Source organism: Mandrillus leucophaeus, unplaced genomic scaffold (genome assembly GCF_000951045.1).
Source record: "Mandrillus leucophaeus isolate KB7577 unplaced genomic scaffold, Mleu.le_1.0 Scaffold412, whole genome shotgun sequence".
In the NCBI taxonomy this organism is placed as follows: Eukaryota; Metazoa; Chordata; class Mammalia; order Primates; family Cercopithecidae; genus Mandrillus; species Mandrillus leucophaeus.
The window spans coordinates 871,177-889,975 of record NW_012104388.1 but is presented as its reverse complement, the minus strand read 5'-3'; the positions used below and the strand labels follow the sequence as shown (position 1 = coordinate 889,975).

The window sequence follows — 18,799 nt, the reverse complement described above, 5'->3', positions numbered from 1 at the left end:
GACCCCACAGATGCCCATGGCCATGTCCATCTCCCATCTTAAACCATCTGCTACCTTCTCCCACATACCACATGGTACTCAGTAGTGAGCCATGGGCCTGTCAATATTGCATTTGTCTCAGTGGAAGAACAATCTAAACACAAATAACATCACAGCCTCAAAAGAGATGGCACTGTAACAAAGAAATCATGTCAGGGCTCGATAGCATCTCTTTCCTAATACAGTAATTCAGCTCCTATTCAACCACTAGCCCCCCATTCCAACAATCAATAATAATACATTTTCCCTCAAACAACTGTTATGGTCAACTTCTATGGCTCCTTTGTTTACTTCAAAGGCAGCACACAGAATTTGAGCAACTTCTACAAGGTCCTGTGGTCAGTGAAATGTAGGACAAGGAACTGGTTTTTTGACACACTCTAACCACCAAACCACAAAGTCTCTGTGAAGGTCAAGATTATCATGAAACGTTATTTACATAGAACACAAGTTGAGTCCTTGCAGCTGTTACAAACACGAGCCACAATTTTAAAAGAATAAAGAATTAAAAGATAAGGAGCCCTTCATGTTACTTACTATTCACATAAACATTAAATGCTATGGAAGCATTGACGTCAGAATTGGACACTAGGAATGTGTAAGTGCCTCCTTCAGTGCCTTTTAATCTGGTTAGATGAAGTTCACTTACGTATCTACAAAGAAAAGACAATTAATCAATCACCTGTGGATAGTCTGCCTTGGAAGGCATGTCTTTTTCAGTTTCTACCTGGAAATCTATGCCTGTTTGAGGAAAAATATAACTCATTTAATTCAGTAAATATTAGCAAAATCCACATTAACAAATACACACACACGCACACACATATTCCATCTGGGACAAACGCCTGTTGTGAGAGAACACAGAGTGAGGAAAGTTAAGCACAAAGGCAACCTGACAGAGGCTGCAGTCTCTCCACTGGCCCACCACCTCCCCCTTCCCCCACCACTCCGGGCTGTCCCCATACCACTTCCTCCCCTGCCCATGGTGCTGCAGGAGCCTGCTCTCCACAGTGTCCTGAACTTGCCTGCTCTGCACGCACATGCTCACTGCCCTCATACAGACACTCTGGGCCCTCAGCGAGGTCCACGCTGCTCACCTTCCTTCTTGCAACACCCCCATCTCCTGGTTTTCCTCCACCCCGGAGATTCTCAGTGCTCCTGGTAGTATTTGCTGCTCAAGCTTCTGACTTCTTGCAAGGCTGCCATATAGGGCTGTGTACCCTGAGCACCCTACCATCCTGTCGGGGTTACTGGCAGGGGCTCCGATGTACATGTGTCACCCTGGGCAGCCCATGACACACACGATCCACATGGGCCACAACACCAACTTGCCATAGGCGGTGTTCCGATTCTGACACTGTGCGAGCTCCCTGGGCAGCCCACTCTCTCACACTGAGCTGCTCGCTGCTGGCCACAACCTTCACGTCTTTACCTCCAGTGCAGGGTTCTCTGTACCGTGTCTCCTCTACAGAGCTACTTTCACGCCCCCAAACCCTTGACTGCAGCTTTCTCCCAAGGATTGCCCTTGCAAGAAGGTCCTTGGAAGAAGGTGACTGTACAGCCAGGTCTACAGCCAGTAAGTGACTGACAGCCAGAGAGGTGCAAAAGCCCCGCTCAGCTCCTGGATAAGACTGAGGTTTGGGGTCATCTGAGCCACATCCTTATTTGCCTCCCTTCCCCCCCACCCCTCCTCCCCTACTCTCCCTGGTCAGTCTCTCTCTCCCTTCATAAGTCACTTGTCTCAGAATCCCTGTCTCAGGCTCTGCTTCTAGGGCGTTTGACCTAATATACTTCCTACATGAACAATCCCACTCAAGATCCCACTATCAATCTGAAATCCAACAAACCGCAAACTGAAGTCACTGTCTTTCCTCAGAAATTTGCCCCTCTGCCTCCTCCTCCTCTCCTTGAATGGTATGGTCTCTCACCACCCAACCTAAAGCCATCTTCAACTCCTCCCTGCCTCTCCTGCCCTCTCAATCACCCGGAGACCTCCCAAATCTATCCTCTTCCCTCCAACCTTTAGCCCTTGGCCCGGGACGCTATCATCTCTCACCCATATTTTTCCAACAGTCAACAGTCCTGACTGGAAAAAGAGAGCAAAACCCTATCCAGGTACTTAGCCCTTATTAGCCATTCTGTCTTGGTCAAATTACCTCACCCCTCTGTACCTCTGTCTCCTCTTCTATAAAAATGGTGGGAAATAAGAATGCCTACTCACAATGTCTGTGAGGCTTCAGGTCAGTGGGTGAATATATGTAAAGTACTTAGAACCATGCTTCAGAAAAAAGCACTTATGTCTTACCTGAAGTATTACTATTGCTACTATTTTTACTATAATATTTTGAGGATCAAATGAGAGGTCTAATGTAAAAGAACACGGGTTCATTGCCTGAAGCGAAGCTATTTGGCTCTTAGTTTTCTTAGAGCTTTAAGAAACAATTATAAGTATTAACTTCCCTTTTTCTCTGAAGAGACTTGCTGTATCCCGAGTACATGCCAGTTATTGCTTTGAGCTAAGCTCAGATCTCTAGAAAACTGTCTTCCATTTTACAAGTGAGAAAACTGAGGCCCACAGGTGTGTGTGTGTGCACACATGTGTATGCTCTAAACACACAACAAAATGGAATACTAGGATGAGGACACAGGAAGCAGCCCCAGAATTTCTTCTTTACCAGGTATCTTCTTGTGGATTTACGGGTTACAGAAATAATCTGATAAGCCCAGTGGAAAAGGGGGTAATGTGTAATCCCCTAGGGCAAGGTCTGTTTCTTACCTGATATTACTTTCATTCTCAGACTTGGGATAATCTTCCCATTTATCAGTGAAGGTTCTGTTCATATAGATCCACTGCTGGTGTTCAGGTTTGGGGAATGCCTCATATTCAACAATCAAATCTACATTTTCTCCATCGTTTACAAATACTGTAGTGTTTATCATGGGGAAGATATTAATGAATCCTTTATCTAATTAGAATGAAATAAGACAGAAAGAAACCATTACCTACAACTACTGGACAAAAAAACAGAACCTCACCTTGGAATTATAAAGATAATTGATTGATTTCCAGTATTAATTGGCAGTAAGAGCATTTTAACTAGCCGTTTTCCATTTTATTCTGCTCTTGTAGAATCACTGTCACAAGTGAGAAAGGATACACATTTGAAATACTGATTCTCCCATCTCCGTCTCTTAAGCAATCCTCTTAAAGATTGTTACCATCTTAAAAGTCTTCTAAATCTACTAGTCTTGATGTTTATTAGGTTAAAAAATATTTGGAATAAATAGAGAGTTCATACACAGACCCAACATAATTGTATATGTGATAAGGTGTCATAAATCAAGGGGAAAAAAGAGACCCCTAATGTTTAATAAAAATGTTCAAAGAATGTTCTTTAGTATTTGAAGAAAAATAACCTTAGGTCTTCTTACCATATATCACAGATAAATCAAAGAGCATTTTAACAATAAAATTATATTTTTAACTAAATAACAGAATTGACTCCTATGAAACTTCTACAGAGGGGGCAGTTTTCTAGGCATTTTAGAAGCAACAGAAGAAAAACATCATAAAAGACAAATTTAAATCTATAAATATTTTTAAATGTCTATATAGTAAAATAATGTAACAGGAAAAAGAGGAGAATAAAATGTAGAAAAAATGTTTAGCTAAACTAGTAATTAAAATAAGACATCACTTTTCACTTATTAAAAATAGCAAAACTAATTTTAACTAAACTCAATAATTTTGCCAGTGTGGTAAAAGTAGCATGCTGAATTACACACTGTAAATTGGCACAATTCTTTTAGGAAGCATTTAGCAATATAGATTTTTTAAAATTATCTATTCCTTGATTAAATCTTGTAATTTCCATATGAGAACTCTTCCTAAAATGAGATAGATAGCTATAGGCCAAAAAAAAAAAAAAAGTGCTATTTACACTATCATACACTATTATAATTTTTAAACTGGCAAAACAGAGAACTAGTTAAATAAGTAATGGAGTCCTTAGAAAAGGTTATATAATAATATTAAAAAGATCTTGAAAAAGAAAGCAATAAAGTAATTGCTAACATTATCTTTGTGGCCACCATTTATGTGCTTACTATGTCCTAAGAACTGCTTTAAGTACTTTAGCATACCTTTTACTTAATAATTTTGACACTTAGTCTTTTGTTTTTTTGTTTTGTTTTGTTTTGTTTGAAACAGGGTATCCCTCTGTTGCCCAGGCTGGAGCACAGTGGCACAATCACAGCTCACTAAAGCCTCGACCTCCTGAGTTCAAGCAATCCTCCTGCCTCAGTCTCCCAAGTAGCTGCAACTCAGGCATGTGTCACCACGCCTGGCTAATTTTTGTATTTTTGGTAGAAATGGGGTTTGTAACCCATTGAAATTTGGGTTTTGTATTTTTGGTAGAAATCCCATGTTGCCCAGGCTGGTTTCAAACTCCTGGGTTCAAGAGATCTGCCCGCCTCAGCCTCTCAAAGTGCTGGGATTACAGGCAGAGCTCCCAATTCAAAACCAGGTAAAATGTTAACAGCTCTTATCACAAAACCAAAAACAAAGAAAGGGTAACTTTGTGAGATGATGAATATGTTAATTTGCTTCACTACAGTAATCTTTTTACTATCTATATGTACCTCATAACATCATGTTGTGTATCTTAAAAATATATAATTAAAAAAATTATTTCTTAAGAAAAGAGTGATCCCAAAGCCTTGTTCTCTTCATCACTCCATGATGGATCCAAATCCTCCTCCCAGCCACTAAAAAATTACTTTTCTCTTTGTCTCCTCCTGTTCCTGTTCCACCCCAACCCATTCTCAAAACAATACAAAACCAGATTCAGGTTTCACAGCCACAAGTCCTTCCAGTCATACAGTGATAATTCTTGGAAAGTGATGAATGGATTTTAAAAATCCGATTACATACAACAGTGTTCTCAAAACATCCTTACTAATTGCTTTCTGGAGCTGAAGCTGATATATCAACATGCTCCCTAATCAACTTAGCAAATTAGTGCTTATGGAGTTTAATATTTTAAAAGCATAGCCTTCTATTCAAATTAATAAATGGTTCACAATCATGTTTAGGAACAAAGTAGTACACTTTCTGTGTGCTGACTATAATTGCAAGTAAAGTATCTTTTCCATGTTCAGTCTGGGGAGAAACTGTCCATTATAACATGGGCAGAAATGCCAAAATTTTACGAGATTATTGTGGGAGAATCATAAAGCTTTAATACTGCCACATAAATTATTGAAGAAATTTGGTGAGACGAGGAAAGAGATGAAAACAAATACTGCATCACTTTATTATTGTTTTTGATAAAGAATTTTGCCACCCTAGAAGCATTTAATGAAAGTCAAGCACTAGGAACATGGCTGTACTAAAAAGACAGAAAAATGGATTAAATTCAAACAATACTCAAAAGAAAAAAAAAATTGTAAACAAAGTAATTTAAAAATACTTATTAATCTCAGTAAATCAAAAGCATGAAGAAACTCACTATGCTCTGCTCTCTTTAACTAGAAAATAAATATTTAGTGAAATTTCTAGAGTAGAGAAGATAAGGCTAAACCAATTGTGCATACCAGATATGATGGGGCCCAGGGACAGATTACCATGTTGTAGTTTATGCTTTGTAGAACCAATGACCTGTGTCCCAATGTCACTCCTTCCTGAAGGTTTATGCTATTACCTTTATGCTTAGAGAACAGGTGAGATAAGGAGGTAGGGCATACTAGGGAGGAATAGTCCAATTCAGTCCTTACTACAAGGAACTAGAGCTGATGAGTGGCAAAACAATAAACCAAGGGGCAGAGCCCCTACCAAAAGTTTCAGAGAAATACTTCAGGCTCTAAGCATTTGTGATCCTTGATAAATTCTACATCGGTTTCCAAACTCAAGTCATTCAGCGAGCACTAGCTTTTTTGAAAAACCTCAACTTTTGTTTGTTTGGTGGGGAAAGGAGGGTGGGGTGCACAGAGAATAATAGGTTTGAACAATTTTAGTAACAGCTTTCCACTTTCCTCCAATAAACTGGTAGAATTTGGTTTTGTGCTTTCATTGCAAGAGGCTACAATAATTTTCATTCATTCATTCAGTGATAACAAAATTCTAAGAATCTGTTCAACATTCCATTTACATAAAAAGGAAACTAGTAATTTCTTCTTTCACTACTGCCAGTAATTTAAACATTCCCATAGAGGTATTTACCTACTACTTCCAAGGTTGTTGTGACATTTGCTGATCCAAAAGTATTATTGGCATAACACATGAACACTCCAGAATCATTAACTCTCGCTGAACTGATAGTCAACGTTGCCTGACGTTCATAATTGAAGTCACCGTGATGCCAGCTATTATATTTCTCCTGTAGTTTAGTCTGCTGGTTTCAGAAAAGGAGGAAAAAAAATAAAGATTACCATATAATTTATATTCAGAATCTTTCCTAGATAAATTAAAAATAGCAGCAATTAACTTCTCCATATTAGCTTTCATTATACACTACTTAAGTAAGAATAATAAAGCGTCATGACAAGTCTGTCATTGGAACACTTCATATTACAGGATTATATTGAAAGACAGTCATTATTAATGATTGGGAAAAAAATGAAAATTCATTTCTTAACCCTAGTATGTATAATTCCAAATTCTATGCAATGTTAAATTTTAAAAGTTGCTATATATGAAATATTATGGGATACTGATATTTTGTAATATGAGTCAACATATTTTTGTCATGTCCTGTTATATCTTTTTCTATTCTATGTCTCAACAACTGAGAGCAAACACACTGCTAATAACAATAATGTTCTATTTTATTAAAATTTATCATTTGCAAGAATGAAAACAGAATCACAATATTAACAACTAGCTTGGAAACTCATCCTGCAGTTCTCACCCAGCAGAATCTTGTGAACCACTGATGGGAGTTTCAAGGTATAACAGACATCTAAGAACAAGGCCCAAATTATTTCAGCATGAGCTGAAAAGAAAAGGTTGTGCATTTACCCTTGTGATAACACCACCTCACTCATTATTTGTCTGCAGACGAGACATGGAGAGATTTCTCGTATTTAAAAAGTCATGGGGGAAACCATAACATAAGCTACAACAGCTTTCTGAAAAGATTAAAGAAAGTCAAATAGAGCTTTCTGCATCTTCCAAATTTTCTGTAATGTACACACACTCCTATCACAATGGGGGAAAAAAAAAAAAAAAACAACTAAGTAAAGTAAAAGGAGTTAATATTGACATGGAATGAGACCAAGAGTGATTCCTTGGCGAGGCTTTGGTAAACCTAATAAAGCATCTGACAGTATTATAAATCAGAAAAATCCTTCTGGAAAGGAGCGTGCCAGGATGTTCATACCCTCTGATCAACTCTAGCAAATTTAACTTGAGGAAATTGCACAACAGAAAATAAAAGCTCCAACATGTTGGTTGTGGTAAAAACTCAGAAACGACCTAAATGTATATCAAGTATAGCATTATGACTGTAAGAGAGGTGTTTACCTATTTAAAAAGCACAAATTGAATGTACCTTAAAATTGCAATCATGTGATAATATATATGCATAGGGGAAAAGAGAAAAAAATATGAAAAAATGCAGACTATATAGCATTTATAAGGACTAGACATTTGGGACTACTGAGCAGTTGAAATCTGGTAGTCCAAAGTAAGTTGTGCTGTAAATATAAAATATGTCCTGGATGTTGAAGCCTTAATATTAAAAAAATGTAAAACATCTCATTAATAATTTTTATGTTCATTACATTATGGAATAATATTTTAGACACACTGGGTCAAATAAAATATATTATTAAAATCAATTTTACCTTTTTTTTTGTAATGTGCCTACTAGAAAATTTAAAATTACATATAAGGTTCATGTATTTCTATTACACAGCATTGCTATCTATGATGGTGGGATTATACCTATTTTTTAATGTTATTATGGTTGTACAAATATTTTTACATTGAAGTAACCACACATAGAAGTTGACTGCTGAAGCTGAATGTTTCAAACTTTTTAAAAAGAACAGAAACCTGCTTTGCTGTTAACTAATTGTGAGATCTTAGGTAATTCAAGAGCATCACCAGGCTTGACTTTTGTTTCTAAAAGGGTATTTGGGAACAAAACTATCTTTAAAGACTTTCCCAGTGTGTAACACTTTGTAGATTTCCTACTACCCCCTTCTAAGAGAGTCTTCTAATAACTGGCAGAAATGTACCATTTCACAGCATAAGATCAATTGTCAAGAAGATGTAAAAGCAAGGTGAAGCAACATTTTCAAACTGGCTTTTCCCAGTTCATAGTTTTACAGACTTCTCTACAAAGGCAGAGTGACAATGGACAGATAACATACTAAAGTCTCGATTTAAGGTATCTTCCTTCTAGTTCTTTCAAGAGCCCAAGAGTCCACAGCAGAACTCAAACAGGAACACTGAACTTGTCAGCGCCCAAAGGAATAGTGCAGTCACAAGAGATGCAGCCTGAACATCCAAACCCAAAGCCCATAACTTAGGATACTGTCAAAGATTCTGATTATAAGTAAGTAAAAATGCGAGGGTTTAGAGGCATTAAGAAAGCTAACCAACCAAGATTAACAGTATTGAACAAACTCCAAGATTCCCCTGCGCTGAAACAAACAATGGCAACAATGCTAAAAAGTCATTTTACCCTAAATTACATTGTGAGTTAAACTTATTCCAAAGGGTCAGAATAAAATATTATGGATTTTTGAATAATTTGATAGTGCTAATAGTATTCCAAATTAAGCCAAAAGATATCAATAAAAGATTCATGGATGAAACTTGGCAGACAGCCATGAGCCCCATCTGCAAGTCACACATTACATATTGTTTGCACGTGATTTGGTTTTCCTTAACCCTTGGAGGTGCACACTGGGATTTCCCCAAAGAGCTCCTAACACTGAAGGCTTATCTACCAACACCAGTGGATTAATTGGGAATGGCATGCAGGGCTCCTGGGAAAAATGGTTCAGAACAAAACTGCCTGGGGCAATTTAATTTCTCATCTCAAAAAAGGGTAATGTTCAAGTTATACAGAGGCTCAAATGCACACCCAGTCTAAATTGTTCTCTCATCTGAAATCAAGGATTATAGAAAGCCAATTAATATGGGATTGTATTCTGTAAGGTTAGCCAAAAATCCATACCTAAGCTATTGTTTTTATTACATTATATGATATAAAAACTAAAATGTTTCTCTGAGTCATTGGTTTGAAAGAATAGTCTACGGTACAATCCATTCTTCCAGTCAATGGCAGGCTTCATTTAGCAAGATATCATCCATCACAGGTCTACATGAATATCATCACAATGTCTTTGCATTATGGTAATCACCATGGTTATTTGTTTAGCAAAGAGTTTTTTAAACAGGTATAAAGTTGCCGATGTTGAATATGGGGCAGGAGGAGGAAGAGGAAGAGAAAGAAAGTACAGTTTTCTGGTGAATATCTGAGACTGTCTATTCTTTTTAAGTATGGAAGTGGCAACGCTTTTCAATATTTTAAATAGTCTGGCCTAAACAGTATCAATAATAGTTTAAATCAAAGTATTCATGAAGTTAACCATGTTTGTTAAGTCCTTAACAGAGTTTTTCAAAGAAACAGCATGAAGTAATAACATGAATCTGAAGTTCCCTCAAGTTTCTCAAAATAAATGTATAAAATTAATTTGTTACTAATAATAAATGTATATATCTCCATGTGGAGGTATGAAAGGGGGAAATATGCAATCCCAACACTCTCCCAGACAATCCACTACACTAATCGAGGTAGTTCCAGGACAGACCTTTCTTAAAGAGAAACCTTATCATCTCCCACAGAGACAGAACAATATGTTGAGAAGAATGAAGCAATTCACTCACCTGACTGTTTTCTCTTTTCCACGTTGAGTACACAGAACTAGACACATCTTTTATTGTGCATGTCACTGTGAATTCTTCCCCTTCCCTAAGAAGATAGCTTGCTTTGGAAACAGACACAACAGGCACAGCTTTGAAGGCTAGAATGAAAAGAAATGTGGCCCCTCAAATAATTTGTTGTATTATAGCATGAAATTTTGATTTACCATTTCTCCTCAAATGTGTACAGCTTACTTTGTCATCTTTTAAATAAAATACAAAGCATGGTGCTAACCTATCTGTACAACTTGCATATCTGAAGGTATCAGCAATTAAATCATGCCTCCTTCAAGTACATTGAGTGAAAATAACAGAAATGCCCACTGTGAGATTATAATGCTTCTGGAAAATGCTTTTTCAAAACCAAGAGAAGCCCTAGCATAGGGAAGCTGCTTTAATCTTTACTTCAGACAACCTTGATGGTGTCATGAGGATGTGACCAACAACTACTTATATTCTTTCAAGCAAACAGGCATCTTTCTCATGCAAATCCTACCCTGCTCACTTCTGGAAATCCCAGGCTTTAAATAATCAAATTTTCCCTAATTTCAATAAGTATACTTTTTCAAAAGCCTTAGTAAAAACTGTACTCAATAGCTGAATATCAGCTGGTGTTGAATTAGATGATCCCTGAGATTTAAAACCTAGATTATCTTCCAGCTAACGAAATATTCTACCATAATGGCACAACAATAACAAGTTCCACAGTCAACTGGAATTTTCCTTCTCAGATCTCAAACAGTTTGAGAATGCATTGCAATTGATCAGCTGAAGGGAAAGCCAATTCACATGTCAATAGTAAATCAAAGAATGAATCATCTGCATGCTAATCTTTTCAACCAACACAACTGAAGCTGCCCAATGGGTTTCTCTTGGAAGGAATACTTGATGCAGTTATGAAACTTCGGGCTGACTTAAGTCAGTCCAGTCTAAATGCCAATCGATGGCAGAGACATTCGCCTCTATGAGAGGCAGTTGTGGAACCGCCACACAGGGTCAGGACCATGAAATAAACAAACTCAAAAGCAGATGACATTTTTTGAAGCTGGAGGAACTATGAAGAGCCAGCTCCCTGACTGACTACACTAAGGTGGACCAACGAGAAGAGAAGTCTTCTTTAGATGAGTGAGTTCTCAACTCCCAGAAGCAGATAAGAAACAGCCAGTACCTGGCCTCACTTTCAGGATGAATTTGTCCGACAGCACTGACTTGCCCTCCTGGTCCGCGGAACAATGCAGACAGAGCCGATGGTAGGCGCGTTTCACACTTTTGATCGTGATGCCAGCCTTGGGGTCAGGAACAAACCTCAAGTCCTTGGGAAGAGGCTTCCCCTGGCACCCCTTGAGGGAATAACTGGTCACTTCTGGGTCTGTGAGAGGACAGCGGACCAGTGTGTCATTGTCTTCTTTCCCATACAAGGAGCGGTCAACAAGGAAAAGCTTGGCAGGATCTGTAGAAGCGCATATCCAAAATTAGTAGTTGGAATGGCTGGTCACAGACACTGAAAACACTTTGTAAAAGATCTAATATGTTGCCTTTCATGACTAGTGGCGCAAATGGCTGCTTTTTTCTGTGTAAACAAAAGCAAAATTTATCCATCTAGTACTATTGAGAATTAACATTTATTAAACGCTTTCCATGTATCACACACTAAGCTTGGACACCATTACACTTAATCTCATTTAATCTTCAAATTGCCCCTCCCGTGATCAGTACTATCATTATTGCCATTTCATAGATGAAACTGCACTGTCATAAAAGCAACCCTCCTAAAGTGACATGACCTGGAAATGGCTGATTAGAACTCAAACCCAGTTCCAACAGAGAGCTCTTAAAACTTTGGGAAAAGTTTTGAGCTCTTAAAACTTTGGGAAAACTTTATTACAACTCCAGGGATCATCCGCCAATAAGCCAGTGTGATGATTCCTAGTGAGAGCAGGAAAGGCTTCCTCCTTCTAATCCCTCGGTGCAGGGCCCTTTCCAGGGTTTCCCGTCTCCAGAGTCTTTCGGATTCTAAAGAGAATCCAGAAAACTCTCACCAGGCCACCTAGTACCCATGATAGGTGAGCCTCACTCGATTCATATTCCTCTGAAGAAACATGCAAATGTAACTTCTGGAAATCAAATTATTTCAAATGCACAAGGGGAGCTTGTGAGTTTCAGGAATGCTGTGACAAATACCGTAGCCCGCCAGGATGCTTGTGAGTGAAAGTGAACACTATTAGTCTTTATGATAGGACACCAGGCACAGACTGGGAGTGGCTCAGGCTGACTGGGGCCTCACAGAAGCCAGACAAACCTAATTCCGTATACACAATATGCTGCCACCCTCTACAGTGTAATGATAATACAGATACATGTTTAGGCCCACAGATTACATTTAAAATCTGTTTTTAAACTGTCCTTTCCATCTGAAAATCAGGTGTTTCACAAACATGAACTTGACATCATTGAAATAGGTTTGTGTTTTATCCTTAACCTTGACCAATTTTGAAAAAAAGTTTTCCAAGATAAATTACGCATCTCCCAGCCTTACTAATTTATTCTGCAAATAAATGACTTCATGATGGTTGAACTATGTATGGTCCCAGGCCATAGCTAGTTACTGTTCTATCTACTCTTTGTAGGTCACTTGAGTCTAGCTCCTACAACGATGCTCCACCTTCCTTCATTGCCTTAACACAGATTACTTAAGTATTCAAACATCTTACATTTGTTATAATTAAGGATAGTTCCAAGACACAGAAGATGACTTTCCCTATGAAGAAAGTCTGTGAGCCCTGTTAGAGTGATTTAACTAATTCAACAGTTTTCCTCATTTACTCAACTGTCATGCAACTTCATCACCACCTGGAAATTGCAGAATGCCTTCCTGAATGTAAAGGACAGCACATGGGTTAGCTCAGCAATTACAGAAGCATGCCCTAAGGCGAAGTGGTGACTTACCAGGGTATATCTCTTTGCAGCTACCTACTTAGGAAAGAACAACTGATAAAGCGGAGAGGCACAGTCAAGCTTTAGAGTCAGCTTTATTCGCTCCTGATGGAGCATGTTAGAATTTGTACCATCCGGGCTCCCTAACAATTATGTAAGGAAGACAAGACAGAATGGATCATTTTATCCAAATACTGTAGTAAGGAACTGAACTCAGGAGGCACCTACGATCTCCAATCTAGAATAAAAGTATCCATTATTCATTCATAATACCATGGATAAGGCCTCTCACTCCGGCCTGTTTCAAAGACAGCCCCAGTCTAGGGACACTGAGAACTAGAAAACAGGACTCTATTTCTCCTCCCATCACTTGGATATGCCCCATAAACTGTCAGTGGATCAGTTTTTACATCAACTGCAAGATACACTGCTGCCCAGCATGCCTATTCTTGACAAGCCTATTAAAATCATAGGCAAATCACTGAACTTGTCACAGGAAATGAGGCATAGAACTCCAACTACCATATTTATTTTTCTTTTGTTTATAAGAGGTCACAATGTTTTCTATGGATAACTCTACAAAGAACCCATGACAGACATGGGATGTTTAGCTGACCAAGTTATTTTTCTGAAATTTACTCCTTAAGAGTGGGCCACATCTTTTGAAGTGTCGGTCTGGTTAGGCCTTGAGAGGCCTTTGGTTCCCTGAAGTGTTTTTACTAAGTGGGAGTATCTAGTATCTCAAGGCATTAAAATGCAGCTCTCCCAAAGGGCCTAATTGATTCTCAGGGTTTACTCAAAGCACCAGCACAAATGGGCTAAACCTACTGTAATCTCATTAGGAAAAGTATCACAGTCCTGCAGTCCTCCAGCTGGGGTCATACCCAAAGCCACTATGTATCATATCAAAAGATGGGGGAGAACAGTAAAGAAACATGTGTTTTAGGCTTCCTAGACCCAGCCAGAAATATTTTATCTATGGCTCAGTGATCCATATGTCATCCAAAATTAAGAGCAGGATATTAAATTCTCGAAAGCACAGCGTCGCAGAAAGCCAAGCATTTACCTCTAACAAACACATAAATGGAACTGCTTAAGCCATGTTTGTTGGTGCACGTGTATTTGCCGGTGTTGGTGGCCTCTGCCTTTTCTGTGATCCATTCATTCTGCTTATTCTCATTCGTTTCATCCAGGATCTCAAAAGTCCATTTGACAAAGCCTGGATCAATGCACAACAGCCTAATCTCGTTGCCCACGCGGACTATTAACTCTGATTTTGCTGGATGGATGGATGGTGGAGACGGTTCCCCTGGACTCACAGATGGTTGAGAAGAGCCTGCCAAGAAAAACAGAATCGTGTTGAGTATGATCGTCTTCCTTGGCGAAATAAAGCACTTCTTCCAATACTGAGTTCCATCTTCTGTGTACTCTACAATAAAAATAGGACAAAGCTGCCCTGCTATTTATGGTTGAAAAGAGAGTTCTGCCTAAAATTTCTTAAGTTCATCTGGAAAATTAAGTTATTTTCTCCAACCCTCAATGAATCCTGAGGGTCACATTTGGTCCCCAAGCCAGGATGTGCTGGATGCCACAGCCTTCTCTGGGTTAAACATACAACTGGGTCAAGTTTTCATTCTGAATATGGGCCATCTTCGCAGTGTGGCCATGCAGACACCTAGCTTAGAAACAACAGAAACAAAACCTCACACTATGGGGGGCGGGGAGCTACTGGCCTGTCACTCTCTTTGGCAGAACGTACATGACCATGACATAGAATAGCTTTTCCTTAAAACTGTGTGAATTCAGTTATTTCTATATAATTCTCTTTACATGGCAATGTTCAGCAAAAGGAGAACCATTCACAAATCTCTAAATACTAAAGTAGAAAATGATACACCTGTTTTAACACCCTAATGCCTAAATAGGTCTCCTAGATAGGAAACTATTTAGTTTATAAAGATGCAAACTTTAGGCTCTGAATATGAAACCTGAACTCTAGAAATTTTACAACAGCCAATTCATTCAGTCATGCATGCCGCCATGTAATCAAATACCTATTCATTATCATCTACAAAAGCACCATGATAGATGCTGGGGAAAAGTTCATGCTAGTGTGAGACATGATCCTCACATACATTTCAGGGTTTAAAGAACAAACTGCTGGCCAGGTGCCGTGGCTCATGCCTGTAATCCCAGCACTTTGGGAAGCTGAGGTGGGAAGACTGCTTGAGCTCAGGAGTTCGAGACCAGCCTGGGCAACACAGTGAGACCGCCCCCCCAACACATCTACAAAAACTAGAAAAAACATTAGCTGGACATGGTATTGGGCACCTGTATTCCCAGCTACATGGGAGGCTGAGGCAGGAGATCACTTAAGCCCAGGAGGTTGACGCTGCAGCAAACTGTGATTGCAACACTGCACTCCAGCCTGAGTGACAGAGTGAGACCCTGTCTCTCTCTAAAAAAAAAAAAAAAAACAGAACAAACTACTGAAGTAAAACATAGCTATGAGATTTGCTGTCAATCTGAAGAAAAAGAAGAGGTGGGCTGGAGTGTAACCATATCATAACGGCAAAGGAGGAGAAGGAGAAGACGACAGCATGAAGAAAGGGCTGGCAGTGAAGTGAGCACAGAGCCTCTAGAGTCATTCAGAAACTGGCCTGGCTAAAAAACGGTACCTTGTGGAGCACGTGACAGGTGAGACTACATGGAGTGAAACCAGATCTACCAAGGGTTCTGAACTTCTGGGTGTAAATTCTGGGAATGTACCTCAGGGACCCTGTAGATTCACTCCAGGTTTTTCAGCAGAGAAGTGACATGCACAGTGAGATCCCAGAGAATCAACTAGATTCAAAGAAGTGAGTGAAAAGTGCTAGTCGCAGGCAGAAGTAATGAGAACCTACAGTAAGGAATTCAGGATAAAGAGGAAAAGACACCATAGATTGTCAGAGGAAGGACATGTCAGTGGGATGAAAAAGCAAAAGGTTGACTCAGGGAGGACCTCAGTGAGGAGGCAGAAGGCAAGGTCCCCAGGTGAGGTGGGCTGGGGCAGTGTGATAACAAGACTCCCTGGGGGCTCTCAGTGACCTCTTGCAGAATGGTGAGGGGAATGGTTCAGGGAACGGTTCATGCACATCAGATTTATGTCCCCTGCCACCATATGCAACGTTGCAGATGAGGACTGATCTGAGTGAGCCACACAAGTTCAGCGTGGCTGAGGATAGGGGATGGGGACATAGTCTGAGGGGAGGGGACGTGAGAGGTGTAATTTGCTCACAGGTACAACCTGGCTGGTAATGGGACTTCTCAGCAGTGGGTTGCTTATAACCTGGAATTCAGATGATGGTGGTCCAGTGACACCTTGTGAAGTTAAAAAACAAGATCAGATCATTAAAGAAACGGGTTTGAGGAACCAACCAAGCACTGATCTTAAAGGGATCTTCCAGCCAAGAGGGTGTAGGAAAGGGTCATGAGAGATTTAAGAAAAAGAACCACCAGGAAGAAAGGGGAGAGAGGCTAAGTGGCAAAGAAGTCAATGCAGTACAAAGTTTCAAAGAGAGGGTGGTGGCTCTAAGGGCAGATGCCACAGTAAGATGGCAGGAAATGAACAAAATACCCCTAATCTGGTTACAAAGAGACCGCTGGAAATTCTAAAGTACAATTTCAGTTGAGTGGGAAGTGTCATTTGCTCCAGGGTTACAGGCTGCAAATGCAGAGCTCTCCCTTGGGTAGTTCTGGCAGTATAAGATGGAAATAGAGATCTGTAGCCGAACCAGGCTTAAAGGTAAAGAAAACAGGAGACCTCCTCACATGTGAGATAGAAAGAAGAGCACTTATGGGTAGGGACAGACTGAAGGTGCTTTATAGGAGGGTGGAAATTGCTTCCTGCAGGTGTGTGTATAGATGACCAGTCTCAATTCCTGTTTGTTAGCCAAATATTGCCTGTGGTGGCATCCACTGTAGGCCCATTATGTCAAGCAAAGTACACCCCAGATCAAAAGACAATAAGGCCAATTATAAACACTAAATATTATTAGGCACCAACAACGTGATAAAGGCTATAGAGTGAGACGTTGAGTCTGCTAGGTGCAGCATCTAAATGTGGCAGCAAGAATATGGACACGCAGTGGCCAGGATTATTTTCAGAGTTGTACAGAGCACTAAATAATAAAAACAGAGGCAGCAATAAATAGAGACGTTATTTCTATTATTTATTCCTTTTAAAAAAGGAACAGTTCCCAATGAATGTGCATGATATTGATAGCAAATTTGACCCAGTAATTCTTAAAGATTTATACTGCAATCTATCTCAATCAATTCCATTTTCTCATGGGTTGATCTGATGGATACAGATAATTACAATCCAGTCAAGGAAACATCCTTGACTTCCTGAGACACACCAGGCCAATGCAGCTAAGTCTAGCTGTGTGACACAGGCAAATCACCCTAACTCTGTGTCCAACTTTCCACACCTGGAAAATGAGGATTAAAATACCCTCATCTCATAGAATTCTTCTGAGAACCAGGTGAAGTAACACATGCAAGGAGATTAAAACAGGACTGGACAGTTTTTAATACATGCTATCATAGAAAAGCAGGAAAGCCTTTCAGCATACCAAAAGTGAGAGCTTGGCTCTTGAGTTAGGACTGTCTAGACTTGCATCTGGGCTCTGATACTAAGTGCGTAACCCTGGGGCAAGTTCCTACTCAACTCTGCCCTCAGTTTCTCATCTGTAAAGTGGGGACAGTAACAGTACTTATTTTATAAGGCTGTTATGTAAAGCTCTTAGAACTATGCTTGGGTACATGGAAAACACATAATGTCAGGCACACTTATTCCAGAAATGGAACTTCTTATTGGCCCTCCAAATCAGTCCAGACTCACCCACTTCCTATGTATGGGACGAGTTCCCATCATCTGCCAAACACGTTCCTACCTGACTTCCCCATCTCAGGCAGCACATCCTAGCATTCTTTCCTTCAGAGCCTCCTCCACACACCCTGTATCCCTTCCATTCCTGCTGTCCTACCCGAGACCAGCCAACTACTTCACAGAGCTAACATCCTCTCCTAAAAGACTCCTCGCTAGCCACCACCTACCCCACCCCAACTCATCCTCCCTCAAAGCTGAGGTCCAGCCTAAAACAATATCCTTTTTTTAAAAAAAAAAAAACAACTCCACCCCCAGCCTCAAAACCACAACAGAGGCAGCAGCAGCTAACAGTAGCAGCTCTTACAACTTTAAAGGAACTGCTATGGGGTGAACTTCTAGCTGCTTTCCCCAGACCCAACCTGCCTCTCCTTAGGCTGACTGGCTAAGGATCCTGAGAACATTCTTCATCCATTGTCATGACCATCATTCTTTCTGCCTGTGTCCCTTGGACACGTCTTATCTTGTGTAAAGCCTCGCTGATGACAGCCTCTTCATGGATGTTGTTCCCTAGCCACTCCATGTCCCGATAACCTGTCCTCACTAAATCTCACCAACAAAGGCAGTCCATCACTCATTTGCCTTGTACTGATGTTCAACTGTATCCGTATCTCCTACACCCACTCCAAGGTCTTAGATCCTGCAGGTAAGGATCCTAAATCTTACTTTTCCCTCTAGCACAGTAATACAAACATTCTCTTCAATCCTGAACATATGAAAAAACAAAGAGAGGACAGGCTCCTAAACACCCAGTCCCTATAACAGATGTCAACAGTCTACAGATCTATCCCCAAAAGATGACCCATGTCAATTCTGCTGCTCCACCAAGAAAAGCCTGGCTTCATTAAATCAAAAAGCCATGCATACCTCCAAATAGGGCCCTCTAAATTCAAGATCATGAGTTCATGCTTCACTTCTAGAGTTTTAAAAAATAATTAATTGCCACCAGAAGTATTCAG

General features: G+C 39.9%; 1 protein-coding gene across 3 annotated transcripts in view; it reads right to left on the bottom strand.

Moving 5' to 3' along the window:
- Positions 1–18,799, bottom strand: part of KIT (v-kit Hardy-Zuckerman 4 feline sarcoma viral oncogene homolog) — a 110,225-nt gene that overhangs the window by 36,332 nt on the left and 55,094 nt on the right. For 2 of the 3 annotated variants that reach the window (XM_011992495.1, XM_011992497.1), the window contains exons 2-7: positions 13,977–14,246; positions 11,145–11,426; positions 9,941–10,077; positions 6,260–6,428; positions 2,816–3,005; positions 577–692 (exon numbers count right to left, since the gene is read on the bottom strand). In XM_011992495.1, the coding sequence (XP_011847885.1) occupies positions 577–692; positions 2,816–3,005; positions 6,260–6,428; positions 9,941–10,077; positions 11,145–11,426; positions 13,977–14,246 (1,164 nt within the window). Of the gene's footprint in view, positions 1–576; positions 693–2,815; positions 3,006–6,259; positions 6,432–9,940; positions 10,078–11,144; positions 11,427–13,976; positions 14,247–18,799 lie in introns of all 3 variants that reach the window. The other variant, XM_011992496.1, reaches the window with a different exon arrangement.